The sequence below is a fragment of the Leptodactylus fuscus genome, chromosome 5 (genome assembly GCF_031893055.1).
Source record: "Leptodactylus fuscus isolate aLepFus1 chromosome 5, aLepFus1.hap2, whole genome shotgun sequence".
In the NCBI taxonomy this organism is placed as follows: domain Eukaryota; kingdom Metazoa; phylum Chordata; class Amphibia; order Anura; family Leptodactylidae; genus Leptodactylus; species Leptodactylus fuscus.
In genome coordinates, this window is record NC_134269.1 from 101002473 (window position 1) to 101017899 (window position 15427).

At 45.0% G+C, this 15427-nt stretch overlaps 1 protein-coding gene across 6 annotated transcripts in view; it reads right to left on the reverse strand.

Moving 5' to 3' along the window:
- Positions 1–15427, reverse strand: part of CCDC136 (coiled-coil domain containing 136) — a 65977-nt gene that overhangs the window by 32449 nt on the left and 18101 nt on the right. For 5 of the 6 annotated variants that reach the window (XM_075273906.1, XM_075273908.1, XM_075273903.1 and 2 more), the window contains exons 2-6: positions 12972–13067; positions 10851–11042; positions 9693–9767; positions 6693–7007; positions 5842–5953 (exon numbers count right to left, since the gene is read on the reverse strand). In XM_075273906.1, coding sequence (XP_075130007.1) covers positions 5842–5953; positions 6693–7007; positions 9693–9767; positions 10851–11042; positions 12972–13067 — 790 coding nt within the window. The remainder of the gene's footprint in view (positions 1–5841; positions 5954–6692; positions 7008–9692; positions 9768–10850; positions 11043–12971; positions 13068–15427) is intronic. The other variant, XM_075273904.1, reaches the window with a different exon arrangement.

The window sequence follows — 15427 nt, forward strand, 5'->3', positions numbered from 1 at the left end:
TGTGGAGACGTCGCACAACAGCCGTTGTTCCAGCAGGTACAGGCGTTGTAGGAGTGCATAGAGGCTAGCAGCGGCAACTATACACTTTAAAAACTATCCGCACAAGCGCCACACTTTCACCAGTAGCTCAGGAACATTGGGGTACCTTTTTCAAAAGATTAGCAGCAATGAGTTAAAAACGTGGCCCAGGCATGGAATATGTTGCAGGCTGCCAAGCTACAGAGCCAATCCCAGGTTACGGCCATTATCACACATGACAACATGCCTGGGCCCAGGTGCAGTGGCAAAAACCACATTGCCGTCTCATCGAGGATGGCATGACTCACTTTGTAGGCAGTGTGCTGTCTGGCCCCCAAGCTGATGAGCTTCAGCACGGCCCGCTGACGTCTCCCCACACCAGTGTTGCAGCGTTTCCAGCTCGTAGCTGGGGTCAATTTAACAGCGGAGGAGGGTGGTGTTTCAGCCCTCCTCCCAGGAATGTTGTGTGGGGAGACAAGTCAGGCCACCACATTTTGCGACCCGGTCCACGCCTCAACTACATTCAACCACTGTGCCCAAATTGAAAGGTAGCGTCCCTGTCCGCATGCACTTGTCCATTCGTAACTGGTCACATGGAACTTTAGGGCTAAGCGCTGAATTTAGGGACCGCCTCATGTTTGGGGGAAAGTGCTGGTGTGGACGGCACAGTGCGGTGGCGCAGTAGACACTCTGCCCAAAAAGGGCAGAGTGTCCCCCAGCCGGGATTCCAACATCTCCTGGGCCAGATTTCTTGAGATGAGGCCGTTGAAGCCTTGGGCATGTGGGTGGGTTGCGCTGTACTTTAGCATGAAATGAAAGGCTTGGGAGATGGGGAGTTGCTGGGAAGAGGCGCATGATGGCGCGGGCAAAAGGAGAAATGGCAGGAAAAGGTGAGGATAAGGGTGAACTCCCCAAAGTGTCAGAGGCAGATGTGGAGGTGTCCTGGCTCCTGGTCTGGACTGCAGCGCCAGCCCTGTCAACAGTGGAAGAGGCAGTGGCCGCCAGGCCAAACGACGATTATCCTGCGCTTGCTCTCACCCACTGAGCCCAGGGCTTGCCTTCCAAATGATGGCACCCGCAAGAGGTGGTGAGATTCCTCTCCGCAGATCTCCAAACCATCTTGGACTTGCAAATTGCACTAAATTTGTCATGTAACTGACATGTATATGATGAGTCTATCCATTGTCTGTTCATTTTGGTGAAAGTCAGCCTGTCAGCTGACAGACAGCTGTGCTTGTCAGTGATGATGTCACCGGCTGCTTGTACCCCCAGTTTTTGCTGCTTAGCTTGCCTCCACATCCACACTGCTTTTGCCCCTACACATCACCCCTATCCATGCCTGTGCCTCTAGCCATAAGTCTGCCACCCATGGAAACTCATGGTGCAGAAAGTGAGGGAGCTGACTCTGAGGAACCCTTGGGTTTTGTAGCTGGTACTCCATCAAAGGTCTCTGCTGCTCACACACCCTGCTGAACATACGGTATCTAGGGTTAGAGCGTGTGGTGACCTCGCACAACAGTAGGTGCTTCAGGCAGATGTAGGCCTTGCTGGAGTGTATTGCGGCTAGCTCCAGGTACTGTAGACTTGGGAAAGTGGGTGTCCAAGTGCCGCACTTTCACCCTTAGCTCAGCTAATTTGGGGTATGTTTTTAAAAATCATTGCACCACTACATTGAACATGTGGGCCAGGCATGGAACGTGTTGGAGGCTGGCAAGCTCCAGAGCCCTCCAACAAGCTAAAAAACCTGGCCCCAGGGGCAGCGGGGATAAACAAATTGCCATCTCATCCAGGATGGCATCCCTGACCTCAGAGGCAGTGTGCTGTCCGTCTCCCAAGCTGATGAGCTTCAGCCCAGCCTGCTGACGTCTCCCCACACCAGTGTTGCAGCGTTTTCAGCTCGTAGCTGGGGTAAATCTAACAGCGGAGGAGGAGGAGGGTGGTGTTTCAGCCCTCCTCCCAGGAATGTTTTGTGGGGAAACAAGTCAGGAAAATTCTTGAAACGGGAGAGTTTTGCATCTTTGCCCTTGCTGCCTATGGACATCCCTTTGCCTCTAGCCACCATTTTCCCTGCTTTGCTTGCCTCCACATCCACACTGCTTTTGCCCCTAGACATCACCCCAGTCCATGCCTTAGCTTGTACCCCCAGTTTTTCCTGCTTAGCTTGCCTCCACATCCACACTGCTTTTGCCCCTAGACATCACCCCAGTCCATGCCTTAGCTTGTACCCCCAGTTTTTCCTGCTTAGCTTGCCTCCACATCCACACTGCTTTTGCCCCTAGACATCACCCCAGTCCATGCCTTAGCTTGTATCCCCAGTTTTTCCTGCTTAGCTTGCCTCCACATCCACACTGCTTTTGCCCCTAGACATCACCCCAGTCCATGCCTTAGCTTGTACCCCCAGTTTTTCCTGCTTAGCTTGCCTCCACATCCACACTGCTTTTGCCCCTAGACATCATCCCTATCCATGCCTCTTCCCCTAGCCATAACTCTGCCACCCCTGGAAACTCATGGTGCAGAAACTTTGGTTGCTGACTTTGAGGAACCCTTGGGTTTTGTAGATGGAACTCCATCAAAGGTCTGTGCAGCTCACACACCCTGCTCAAGATATGGTATTGTAGGGTTTCAGCGTGTGTGAATGACGGACAACAGCCTGTGTTTGGACAGATGTAGGCCTTGCTAGAGTGTTTTTAGGCTAGCAGCGACTCCTGTGCACTTGCAAAAGTGGGCGCACAAGCGCCGCATTTTCAACAGTAGCTTCGGTACATTTGGGTATGTTTTTAAAAAACTTTGCACCACTAGGTTAGACGTGGGCCAAACATGGAACGTGTTGGAGGCTGGCAAGCTCCAGAGCCGCTACCAGGTTCCAGCCATTATCACAGGCGTAAAAATGCCAGGCCCCAGGTGTAGCAGGGAAAAAAAAATGCCATCTCAGCCAGGATGGCATCCCTGACCTCGGAGGCACTGTGCTGTCTGTCCCCCAAGCTGATGAGCTTCAGCACCGCCTGCTGACGTCTCCCCACACCAGTGTTTTAGCGTTTGCCGCTAGTAGCTGTGGTGGAGGTTGCAGCGTCGTAGGGTTTCAGTCTACTCCTGCCATGAATTTTGGCCTGGGAGAGGAGATAGGCCACCCCAGTTTGCACCCGAGGAACAGACTCCACCACATTCACCCTGCCTGTCATTAAAGATAAGCACTGCAGCATCCCTGACCACAGGCGCTTGTCCAAGTGTCGGTGGTCAAGTGGACCTTGCAGCAAAGCGCGGAACTAAGGGCCCACCTGATGTTGAGTGACACGTGCTGGTGCAAGGCGGGGACGCCACACCGGGAGAAGTTGAGACGGCTAGGGACGGCATAGTGAGGTGCCACAGTTGCCATCAGGTCCGGGAAGGCGGGAGTTTCAACAAGCCGGAACGCCAACCTCTCCTGGGCCAGCAGTTTAGCGATGTTGGCGTTCTAGGCTTGCGTGGGTGGGTGGTTAGCGGTGTATTTCTGCCGGCGCTCCAATGTCTGAGAGATGGTGGGTTGTTGTAAAGAAGCGCCTGATGGTGCCTTTGATGGTGCAGGAGAAGGAGATAAGACAGAAACAGGGGAGGATGAGGGAGAAGTCAACAAAGTGGCGGAGGCAGATGAAGTGATGTCCTGGCTCGTCCTCTGGAGTGCATCGCCAGCACTGTGAGCAGAGGCAGTGGCATGAACGGCGGGCGACGTTTGTCCTGCCGTTGCTGCCTGCCACTGATTCCATTGCTTGGATTCCAAATGACGGTGCATTGAAGTGGTGGACAGGTTGCTCTTCTCAGGGCCCCTACTCGATTTCGAGAGGCAAATTGTGTAGACGACACTATATCTGTCCTCGGCGCATTCCTTGAAAAAACTCTACACCTTCAAGAAACGTGCCCTCGATGGGGGAGTTTTTCTGGGCTGGGTACAAAAGGGAACATCTTCGGACATTCCGGGTCTGGCCTGGCTTCGGCAAAGCAGCTGACCTCTGCCTCTGGACATGTCTCTGCCTCTAGCTACCCTTTTTGGTGCTGCACCTGCCTCAACATCCACACTACTTTCCCAGCTTGACATCTGCCTTGTCCAGGTGGGGTCGGTGTCCTCGTCGTCCACCACCTCCTCTTCCAACTCCTGTCTCGCCTCCTCCTCCTGCACAATGCGCATGTCAACTGGCTGCCCTGACAGCAACTGCGTCTCATCGTCGTCGATGAGGGTGGGTTGCTGGTCATCCGCCACCAAATCGACCGGAGATGGAATGGAGGAGACTCTAGTGTTTGAGCATCTGGACACAGATACTCGTCTGTTAGGTCCGTGGAATCGCGAAATGGAGGGGCAGGTTGCGGTACAGTCAAAGGAAGGGAGAACAGCTCTGGGGAGCAGGGACAGTTGGGGTTATTGTTCTGAGAAGATTGGGAATTTTGGGTGGAAGGAGGACAAGACTGTTGGGTAAGAGGAGGTAGAGGCTGACTGGCTGGTGGACAATGTGCTTTAAGCGTTATCCGACAGCCATTGCAAGACCTGTTCCTGGTTCTCGGGCCTACTAATCTTTGTACCATTCAGCCTAGTTAATGTGGAACTTTTGTGCAAAGCGCAGAACTTAGGGCCCGCCTGATGTTAAGGGACACACGCTGGTACAAGGCTCAACTCACCCTAAGTGCCAAAAACACTGCTGGTGCAAGGCTCTACTCATGCCAAGGGCCTCAATCTCTGCTGGTAGCTCAGCTTAAGGTCATGTAACTTTGTTTGGAAGGGCTCATGTTAAGGGCTAGAAAAGTGAATTTTGGAAGGTCTTACCACATCACACACACACACACACACACACACACACACACACACTCAAAATGACAGTTAAGGGTGAGGGCTTTTGGAATTCCCATTGCCTATTCCATTTGTGGTTGTCATGGGGAACGTGATTTAAAGGGGTGGTTGTTACTGTTTGTTGAGCTTAAATTGGGGTTTGTGTCCATCCATTTGGGGAGTAAAGAAGGTTTCCAGGTATTTTCCCACTTTGATAGAGGTTTTTTTGAATGTGGAAAGTGTGTAGTTGTTAGGCAGTGATGTTGGGGTAATAGAGGGTCTTTGGTGTGTTAGATGCCCCCAGGCATGCTTCCCCTGCTGTCCCAGTGTCATTCCAGAGGTGTTGGCATCATTTCCTGGGGTGTCATAGTGGACTTGGTGACCCTCCAGACACGGATTTGGGTTTCCCCCTTAACGAGTATCTGTTCCCCATAGACTATAATGGGGTTCGAAACCCGTTCGAACACACGAACATTGAGCGGCTGTTCGAATCGAATTTCGAACCTCGAACATTTTAGTGTTCGCTCATCTCTAATAAAGATCTTTGTAGCATAGTGTATATAATGGAGGACGAGATGAAATATGCGGGCGAACCAAAGCAGCAGGTTATACAGTAAGAATAATAGACACAGAAATCTGTACTAATGTTACATGTTTTTAAAGGGAACTTGTCTGACCTTCTGTCTGGACAGCTTAAAGTAAGGGAGAGCTGCAGACAATGATTTATATCTTATAAATTATTCCTTGAAGTGCACTGGGAGAATCTGATCACACATTAATAACATTTCTTATAGTACCAACATATCCACAGCATTTTACAAATCAGACCATGTGCCACACCGGCAGCTGGATGCAGGGAATAAGGTGTACTGCACAATAACACCTACTATAGGGGAGTGCTGAAATGAAAAGGTATCTCACTACTTTCCCATGGCAGCACACAAGGTCTCTGGGGCTCCCTTTAATTGTATTGCTATTCACAAACACATATCTCACCAAACTGATATACATACAAATACATAGTGCTGTACCTTTCTCCACCCAGGAGCAGAAGATGACTCTTCAGTTGACTATTACTCTCTTGCAGAATACTTCGTTCCATCTGAAGGTGCTGACACTGGTCACGCAAAAACTGCAGTTCTCCTGTCATAGGGATATAGATTGAAACTTATAGATTAGTCATAAAACCATCTTTGAGCAGGCTACAATTTAACATCATTATTGTGACCGGTCTTGATATTCTGTTCTGGGCAACCGTTGAACCCTTGATTGGTTTGCTGGGAACTGAGGTCTAAAAATTGTTATTTGGAAATGTTTTTCTAAACCAGACCCTTTGTAAATTCCCAATAATTATACAGGGTCCAGAGTTTATTACGCTATAATGTAAGGATTCATACATGGAAAAGACATATGGCATCATTATATAATAAATTGTTAAAAAGCGTCCCTGTGCAACAGACAAATGTCAGAAAATCATATGTGGTATTGTAGAACTTGGGATTTCTTAATTATTTATTAAGCTTTAGAGTGAGAATCAAAGTGTTCACAAGCCTTTAAAATCTATTAAAAAAAAAAAAAAACACGACATCAATGGCCTTAATATGTCCCTTCCCCCACACATAAAAGCTATCCGGTGTGCCGACTACATTCATGTATAAATGTGTTTAATGTGTAAATGACCTATAAACTTACATAGCTCAGTTGGGGATGGAATTGTATGACAACCTTCTTGTTCCTGTGCTTTTTGAGCCTGCATTAAGATGCATTCAGGGTGTACGTTAGGTGAAAGCACTTACACTACAGCACTGTATTAAGATGGAGAAAACATATTCCAGCCAAAAGGCAAATAGTGAGGACATTACAATGGGGAATAAGTGCTTACCCTGCAGAGTTGCTGGCTCCTGGCCTGCATGCCCACTACAGCTTTTCATACTGATCTCTGCTCTAAGAGTGGTTATCTCCATTTCATACTCCTGTCTTGTCTCCTGCAATTCATGCAGCTCTGCTCGCAGCCTGCACAGCTCCTCTTGTAAGGAAGCAATGTCGCTCTCCCTCTCAGCTGCGGCCTCCTCTGCAGCCTGCCGCAAGGACATGATCTCCTCCTGTGCACACCGTAACTCTTGGGATACCTCCAGCAGTTCACACTCCTTCTCCTGCTCCAAGCTGTCCACTTCTTCCTGCACAGAGCGCAGCTGAGCTTCAGAAAGATGGAAAGAACTTGTCATTCTGAGATGTAACTCTAATTAAAAGATATGGACCTAAAAAGTTTTAGGCTAATTTTTCAGGCTGCAATTTGTAGTGATGGATCTCTGGTGATTCACACTGGCTTGGAGTTAATACAAAGACGAGATTTTTTTTTTAAGCCCTGATGGTTGATGTTGGGTGAAAAGGATTAATGGTAATAACCTTGGTGATTTAGGATAATTAAGGGGTTAATTGTAATATCCTTGCTACCATAGTCGTTAAATGGCTATTTCACAAAAGGTTACAAGACCACAAAGGGATATTTCACATTATGCTAAAGCCCCATGTTGCAGAAATGCACTGGAAAAAACTGCAGCAAAGTGAATGAGATTTAATTTCATCTCGTCCACACATTACAGGAAAAAAACAAGCCACGGAAAAGCTGCATTCTTGAAAATCACAGCATGTTCATTCCAGCTGTGGAATCACAAGCGTTTTACCTATAGATTTTATAGGAAAAGAAAAAGGCAGAGGAAAAAGCAGCAAAACCCAGAATAAAATGCAGTGTAATTTTGTGGCATTTTTTTTACACTGCATTGGGGCCCCTTCACACGGCGTAAGCATTCTGTGCCGTACACGGCTCGTAAATCCGGCTTTACGCGCGCTCCCATTGAAGTGAATGGGAAGTGTTTAGAAGCGCTCGCGTGTACGGCCTGGAATGAGCCGAGCGCTTACGCCGTGTGAAGGGGCCCTTTAAGGCTAATTATACACGGTCAGTGATTTTCATCAGTGATTGTGCGCCAAAACTAGGAGTGAGTTATAGAACATAAAACAGGTACAAATATTTATTTTATACCTGATCTCTGTGTAGTCTTCACACCTAATTTGTGCTCACAATCACTGACCAAACACTGCCGTGTGAGGCTGGTCTTACACGACCGTAGTTTTGCACCGCAAATGGTCCGCAATTGCGGGTTCAAAATTGCGGACCATTTACGGTCTCATAATTTTCTATGAGGACTCTTACACGATCGTAGATTTTGTCAGCGGTGTGGCGTGCCGCAACCGTGGTCCGGACAGTATACCGCATGTCCGTAATGGCCGTGCTTTTATGGCACGGCACGGAAGGTCCAATAGAAGTCTATGGGCGCGTGCATTTTTGCGGATATACACTGAACATACATCAGTGTATATCCGCAATTGCGGATATCAACGTGTGTTTTGTGGTGTGTTTTGTTTTTTGCAGATCCGCATAATAATGATACACACGGAACGATGCACTTTGCGGATGTCTGCGGAATTAATTTTTAAAGTCAAATTTGTGTTGCGGATCCGCAAATTGCGGACCGCAAAAACCACTACGGTTGTGTAAGACCAGCCTGAAAGCAGCCTAAGGGCGAGTTCACACGGAGTTAACGGGCGCGCATTCTGGCATGTATACATGTGTCAGAATGTGAGAGCTCAAAACAGATCCCATTCATTTGTATTTTCAATGTATTATGCGCATTATATGCCTATAACGATACATTGAAATGAATGGGATCTGTTTTGAGCGCTCACATTCTGACACATGCATACGTGCCAGAATGCGCGCCCATTAACTCCGTGTGAATGGGGCCTAAGGCCCACATTGTGTACACACAGCTTTTTTGTTGCAGATTTGGCTGCAGTGTTTTTGAGCTAAAGCCAAACATGGCTACAAAAGGAATGGGTACTATATAGGAAGTTCTTATACGACTCCCTTCTGCTCAATCCACTCCTGGCTTTGGCTTAAAAAACTACAGCAAAATCTGCAACAAAAAAAGCCGTGTTTGTGTAACTCGCGTTTTGCTGCATGGGGCTTTAGCCTAAATGTCTAGTGAACATAATGAGCAGTGCAAGGCTGCAGATTGCGATGACCAGGAAATTACATTTGAACAACTTCACAGCTGTCCATATAACCATCTATCTTCATAATATGTAAAGATTCTATGTACATGGTGGCCAGAATAGTCTGCAAGGTCTGATGTGTTTCCTATGGAGCTATAGGCTATAGGGCAAGGCCTCACTTTATGGAAAGGCAACTTTTTTTGGTTGTTGTGGAAATGCAGCAGAAAAAAAAAAAAACACGCTTCATTTACAGTTACCAGTAAAATGAATAAGAATCTGGCTAATCCCAACCATATATCATGGGGAAGAAAAGCTGCGGAAAAGTTGTATTTTTCTAAAACGTACCAAGTCAATTTTACTTGTAGAAATGCTTGCATTTTCTCCATAGAGTTAATAAGGGAAGAAGAACTGTAGAGAAAAATGCTTTCCGTGCCATTTTTTTTCACTGCCTTTTTTGCCTCTGGACAAATATTTCAAATATGGGTAACAGTGTCTTTTCTGACACAAGGAACTCAAGTACAGGGAGTGTTGTCTTGTACAGGAGTTAGTGGCTGCTGACAGGCGCTCATCCCCAACACCCACAAAGCCAATTTTCCTATCATTATGTTTTTGACATGTGGGAGGAAACCCACACAACCAAGGGAGGAATATACAAACTCCATGCAGATGTTGTCCTTGATCTGATTCGAACCTGGGCCCAAGGTAACAGTGTTAACCCCTGAGCCACCGTACTGCCCATGACATAATTAGACATTCTCCTTGCTACCATGATGAATTTGCTGTGCACCAGAAAAGGCTCATTGGTAAATATGTGTCACCTCCATCCTACCTTGCAGTCTCTGAATTTGCTTGGTAAAGATCTCAGCTTGTTGAGCACTTGCCAATCGTTCTTCCTCCAAGATACCTGCAATAAAAGAAATAACAGCAATTGGAAGAAATCGATATAACACCAGAGTAACAAATTTTATACACATATAATATAATGTATTACTTAAAGGGGCTCTATCAGTAAAATCATGCTGCTAGAGCCCCACATATGCGTGCATAGCCTTTAAAAAGGCTATTCAGGCACTGTAAAAGTTAAATTAAACTATCCCCCCGTTTTAAAATAATAACTTAAAAAAGAATGTTCTCTACTTACGGAACGTGCACGCTGGGCGGGCATTCTGGGTGTGTCTTCATCTTCCTCCCCGCCTCTTCTTCCTCTGACGTCTTCGGGTCCCGTCCTCCTCTAGCCGTAGTAGAAGCCGCGTGCTACTGCGCATGCGCCCGGGCTATTTTTTTTTTATCAGTGTCCGCGAGCAAGCGCCGGAGGAGGACGGGACCCGAAGACGTCAGAGGAAGAAAAGGCGGGGAAGAAGAAGACGGCGCACCCTGAATGCCCGCCCAGGGTGCACGTTCCGTAAGTAGAGAACATTCTTTTTTAAGTTATTATTTTAAAACGGGAGGGTAGTTTAATTTAACTTTTACAATGCCTGAATAGCCTTTTTAAAGGCTATGCATGCATATGTGGGGCTCTATCAGCATGATTTTGCTGATAGAGCCCCTTTAAGGCATGCAAAAGAGCAAGGTTTGTTGCCAGAAGGATGGGGTGTGGTGCTAGGAAAATGTGCTGCTAGGTGTCGCCTGAGGTTGTCCTACTAGTGATGTTACACTGAAGGGACAGAGTTGTGCTTCCAGAGGTGAAAGGATGCGCTTCTAAGGGTCCATTCACATGGATAAAAATGGGGAGGAATTTGGTGTGGAATTTCAGCACTGAAAAAAAGCAACCCATTGAAGTCAATGGGAGGCTTTTTTTCAGCGCTGAAATTCCACACCAAGTTCCTCACCATTTTCCATGTGAATGGACCCTAATAGGGTTATGCTGCAGATGGAGAGGATATAAACACTCTACTCATTACTATGCTGAAATGGGAACATTGAATACTCTAACAGCACAGGACACCACTGATAATATCTGATGCTTTACAACATTCATACTATTTACCCTGCATCTCCAAAAAGCTGTCTTCATGCTTTAGTGCCAGTTCCCTGGTTTCTTCCAGCTCTGTAAGCAGTTGTATTATCTGGGTTCTTAAATCTTGACTTTCTAAGAGCATGCTACTGGGGCCACTTTCTGAACCACTTGGAACATCTCCAGACTCTGACTCAAGGTCCGGTGGCTCTTCATCTTCTGAATCTAATAACATTTAAGACAGTTAAACAGAAATTGCCCACATGTGGTGCCAAGCAACAAAATGTGAACCCTTGGCAAATAACCTTAGATCAAAACAGTTGGGAGAAGTTATCAGAGTATGAACCTTTCAATACAAACCTGGAATATTAAGGAAACACTTTTAGGCTGGGGCCCCAAGTAGGGTAAATGCAGTGTTTTATAGTGCCTGCAAAGTGGATGGAATTATGGCTAACCCAATATACACATTGCAGAAAAATATCCGCAGCAGTCTTGCTGCGATCTCAAAAACCATTGTCGCAAATTCTGCAACAAAAAACTGCTTTTCCCAACATGTGACCTTATCCTTACAGTGATTTATCCTGGTGCACTGCAGAAAATTAAGTATTATTCAACACAACAATGTATAGATATTAGCCTCGTAAGAACTGGGACAATTTTGATTTTTGCATTTGTTTTTGCCTCCCCACATTCCAAGACCTATATTTTTTTTATTCATATGATGGCTTATGTTTTGCCCGACAAATTGCACTTCATATTGGAACTATTTAATATTCGGTGCAATGTACGGGGAAGTTGGAAAACAATCAGAATTTTGAAAATAAAATGCATTTATGACAAATTCTTATGGATTCAGTTTTTTACTGTATTTGCTTTACGGTAAAAATAACACATTACTTAGTCTGTGGGTTATTGTGATCATGGCAGTGCCAAATTTATATATTATTTTTCATCTTTTAGTGCCTTTTAAAAAAAATAAAAAATAAAAAAATATATAAATATATGTTTGTCACCATATTCTAACACCAGTATTACCTGCTTGTTCTATTACATGCTGTAAGAACACTGAGCAGTTAGAATCCTACAGTTGACAAGAATAGGATAACATTCCTTTCCCAAAACTCCAAAAATTGTTCTCACTCCAGGCATTTACAGACTGTTGTAAAAGGAGATGCGATGCTACACAATGGTTGACAAGGACCCATCCCACCTTTATGAGATGTGTTGCTTCCATCGATTTCAAAATGAATTTTTTTCACATGAAAAGGAAAATGTCTAAGTTTCACCTTTTTAAATGTGGTCTATGTTCACTTGTGACTAAAATATGGTTATATGAGATTTATAAATCTTTGCATAAAATCTTCTTTTCTATATATTTTACACAGCGTCCCAACGTTTTGGAATTGAGATTGTACAGTGTATGATTCGACCTTTATATACTTTTTCAACTCTCTCTTAGATGCTTGTTATTAGTCTCTTAGAGCGTGCTAGCATTATACTGTTTATCTTATTATCTAGTTCTGACCTTTTGCTTTTCCCTTTGACCATTCTTCTGGTTCTGATTTTGTACTTCACTGCTCGATTGGTTCTGACCCCTGGCTCTCTCAATTATCCGTACCAGTTTGTTTGTCTCTTCTGTGTTTTGTGTATTCACTTGTACTATAGGAGGGGACCATCGCCCAGTTGTCCTCTGCCACCTAGGCAAGTAGGTAGGGACTGGAGGTGGTTTAAGCATTAGGACTCACTGTCTCTGTCATAATTCCCTAACACTTACTTTACTTAAAGGATAACTGTAACGATGATGTGATTTAGATTACATAATAAAGATACAGAAAGTGCATCCTTTTTATATCCATTACAGATGATCTTGTTGATATTGTAGCATATACAGGATGTTACTCCAGTACCATATAGTCATGAACTATTAGTTGTTATTTTAAGAGGAGAATTTGGTAAATTTGTTATAGCTACAAGTGTTTCATGTACATGCACAAGTCTGCTGTAAAAATATTACATATTTATAATATTACACATTTATAATAATAATTAGTTACATTTTCTCAGTTTTTCTTTTAATATCTTATTTTTCATTTTGGTTTAATATACACAACTTTTTTGGAAATATGTTTGAAGAAACGGAATAGTTTTACTTACACTCACCATTCAGCAACTCTCTAGGGCAAGAATAATTCCTTCTGGTAATAGGCTGAGGAAGCCAGCGACCGGAAGATCCTGAGCTTGGGTTGGAACCTACAATCAAAAGGTAAATAAGGTCTATAATATTTAATTTACAAAGGGTGTCCTTAAATATTAAAGGTGTAACTTGAAGCTCCTAGGCCCGTGATCCAATATCAGGAACTTACCTACCATGTATTATTTTTATTACTAGAGTCTTCTTATTTGGAAGAGGGTTTTAATGATCCCCTCAAGCACCAAGACATGGGTGTAATAGCGACCGTGGCAATGCCTTTAGCTAGTCTAAGCTATGGCATGTTAACAAAAACACAATACATTTTTTGTGACATTTTTTTGTCTAAAATTAACTGCAAAATTGTACTAGATATAATTATGATAGCAGTATGACAATATCAGCACCAAGTAGTTTGTTCCTATTTAGTATTTATTGACTATGTTGATGTCCTTATAATATAATGAAATTTTTCATTTATAAAATACACAAAAAGCACTAAACTAAAAAGTCACAAAATATTTAACATTATCAGCTCTACTACCACTATCTGTCTGGCATGGCTCTATACTCCTTTCCTCAAACCCCGGCTTTTTGCTATTGATAACTTTCATTTGCAAATCTTCTTTTCCCTCAGCATTATAGACTTGGTCTTCTCCTAGATCCCCTCATATCTCATAACACTCTTACATGACTTACTGTACTTCCCTTAAGACTCTGTCCTATCTGCTATATCTTTTTTCTTTTCTTCTTCCTATAACTTCACATTGATGAAACCCAATAAAAGGAAGACTATTCATACAGTAGTTGACAGTTCTATACCCTCTACAGTCTGACTGATGCTTCATGATTACCATTGATTCCATCCTGTTCTCCAAAGCACACATCCAAGCCCTTACCATCTCTCCAGTTTAAGAACTTCTTGAAACTTCTTTTTTTTAACATTAAAGTTTATTGAAATTTTTCAAACAAATTTTAACACAATACACAAAAAGAAGAAGACAAAAAACAAAAGAAAGAGGGGGGAAAGGGGGGGAGCATGGGGAGTAGGAAAGAGGGCGCTGGAACGGAGCGAGTCTCTGAAAAAGGAAACCAAAGGGCCGTTAACAGAAGCTGGAGAAGGAGAAGGGACCTAGAAGGGGGGACGGCTCTGGCGCAGCAGAGCCAATATATCAATGCAAATAATACATCAGAACCAAATGTGGGAGTCTGGCGCAGCAGACTCAACAAATCAAAAACGAAACAATAAGAAACAATACAATATAAGAATACAAGACAGAGCATAAACAATAAAAAATGCGAGTATTATACCAGAACAATGAAAAACAAACAAAACAAACAAAAAGACATCAGACAGGAGACACAGAGGTAAAGAGGGAGCGGAAGTCAGCAGAATAATAGAAATGGTTCCAAAGGAGCCAGGTCTGATGATGCCTGGAATTCTCTGGATGCAGTTCAGCAATCAGAGACTCCATTGTGCGGATCGACAGAACCTCATTCAGCCAGGAGAGAAGGGAAGGGGGGATATGGACTTCCACAGCCTAGGGATTACCGAGCGAGCTGCCACTAACAAAAAGCCTAGGAGTCTGCGGGTAGGCTTACGGAATTTCTGGGGAAATATGGAGAGGAGCAGCGGAACTGGGTCGTCCGCCAGATCTATACCTGTGACCTGCAGGATAACACTCCTGACTCCAGACCAAAAGGGACGCAACAGGGGGCAGCCCCACCATATGTGAGTCATCGTGCCACGCTCCTTAAGACACCTCCAACATCTATCAGAAACCGAGGGGTAGATACTATGGAGCAGAGCAGGGACCCTATACCATCTAGAGAGAATCTTATAATTAGTCTCCTGGGCCCTACACGACACAGAGAACTTATGACATGCACTAAAGGCCTGCGACCACATCTCAAGGGGGAGGGAGATTCCCAGTTCCCTACCCCAACTCTCAGTAAAGGAAGGAGGCGAATCCCCCACCCCATCCGACAAAAGACCATATAGGAGGGAAATAGTATGAGAAGGAGGGGAGGGGGAAACACACAGGCGCTCAAAAGGCCGTAGAGGTCTGTGCAGGTCCCGCGAAGATCTCAAGGAGAGGTAGAAGTGTGACAGTTGAGCGTATTGCCAATGGGAGGCAGCAGTATCCGGACAGGACAGGTGGGTGAGAAGGTCAGTGTGTGTAATGAGCAAGGTGTTTGAAGTGACATGTTGAAAACGAAGGACAGGGGAGTCTACTCGTCCAAGCAAGAAACGGGATCCAAACGCCGGAGGGAAGTCAGGGTTGCCTGTGACAGGAGTCAACGGGCCATCATTTGTGAAGAGTAGCCGCATGGCACTGTACCTACGACAGACTCCCATAGTCTGACGCGCCACAAAGGGGAGCAGATGATCCCTATCATCGGTCCAAAACTTCTCTCGAAG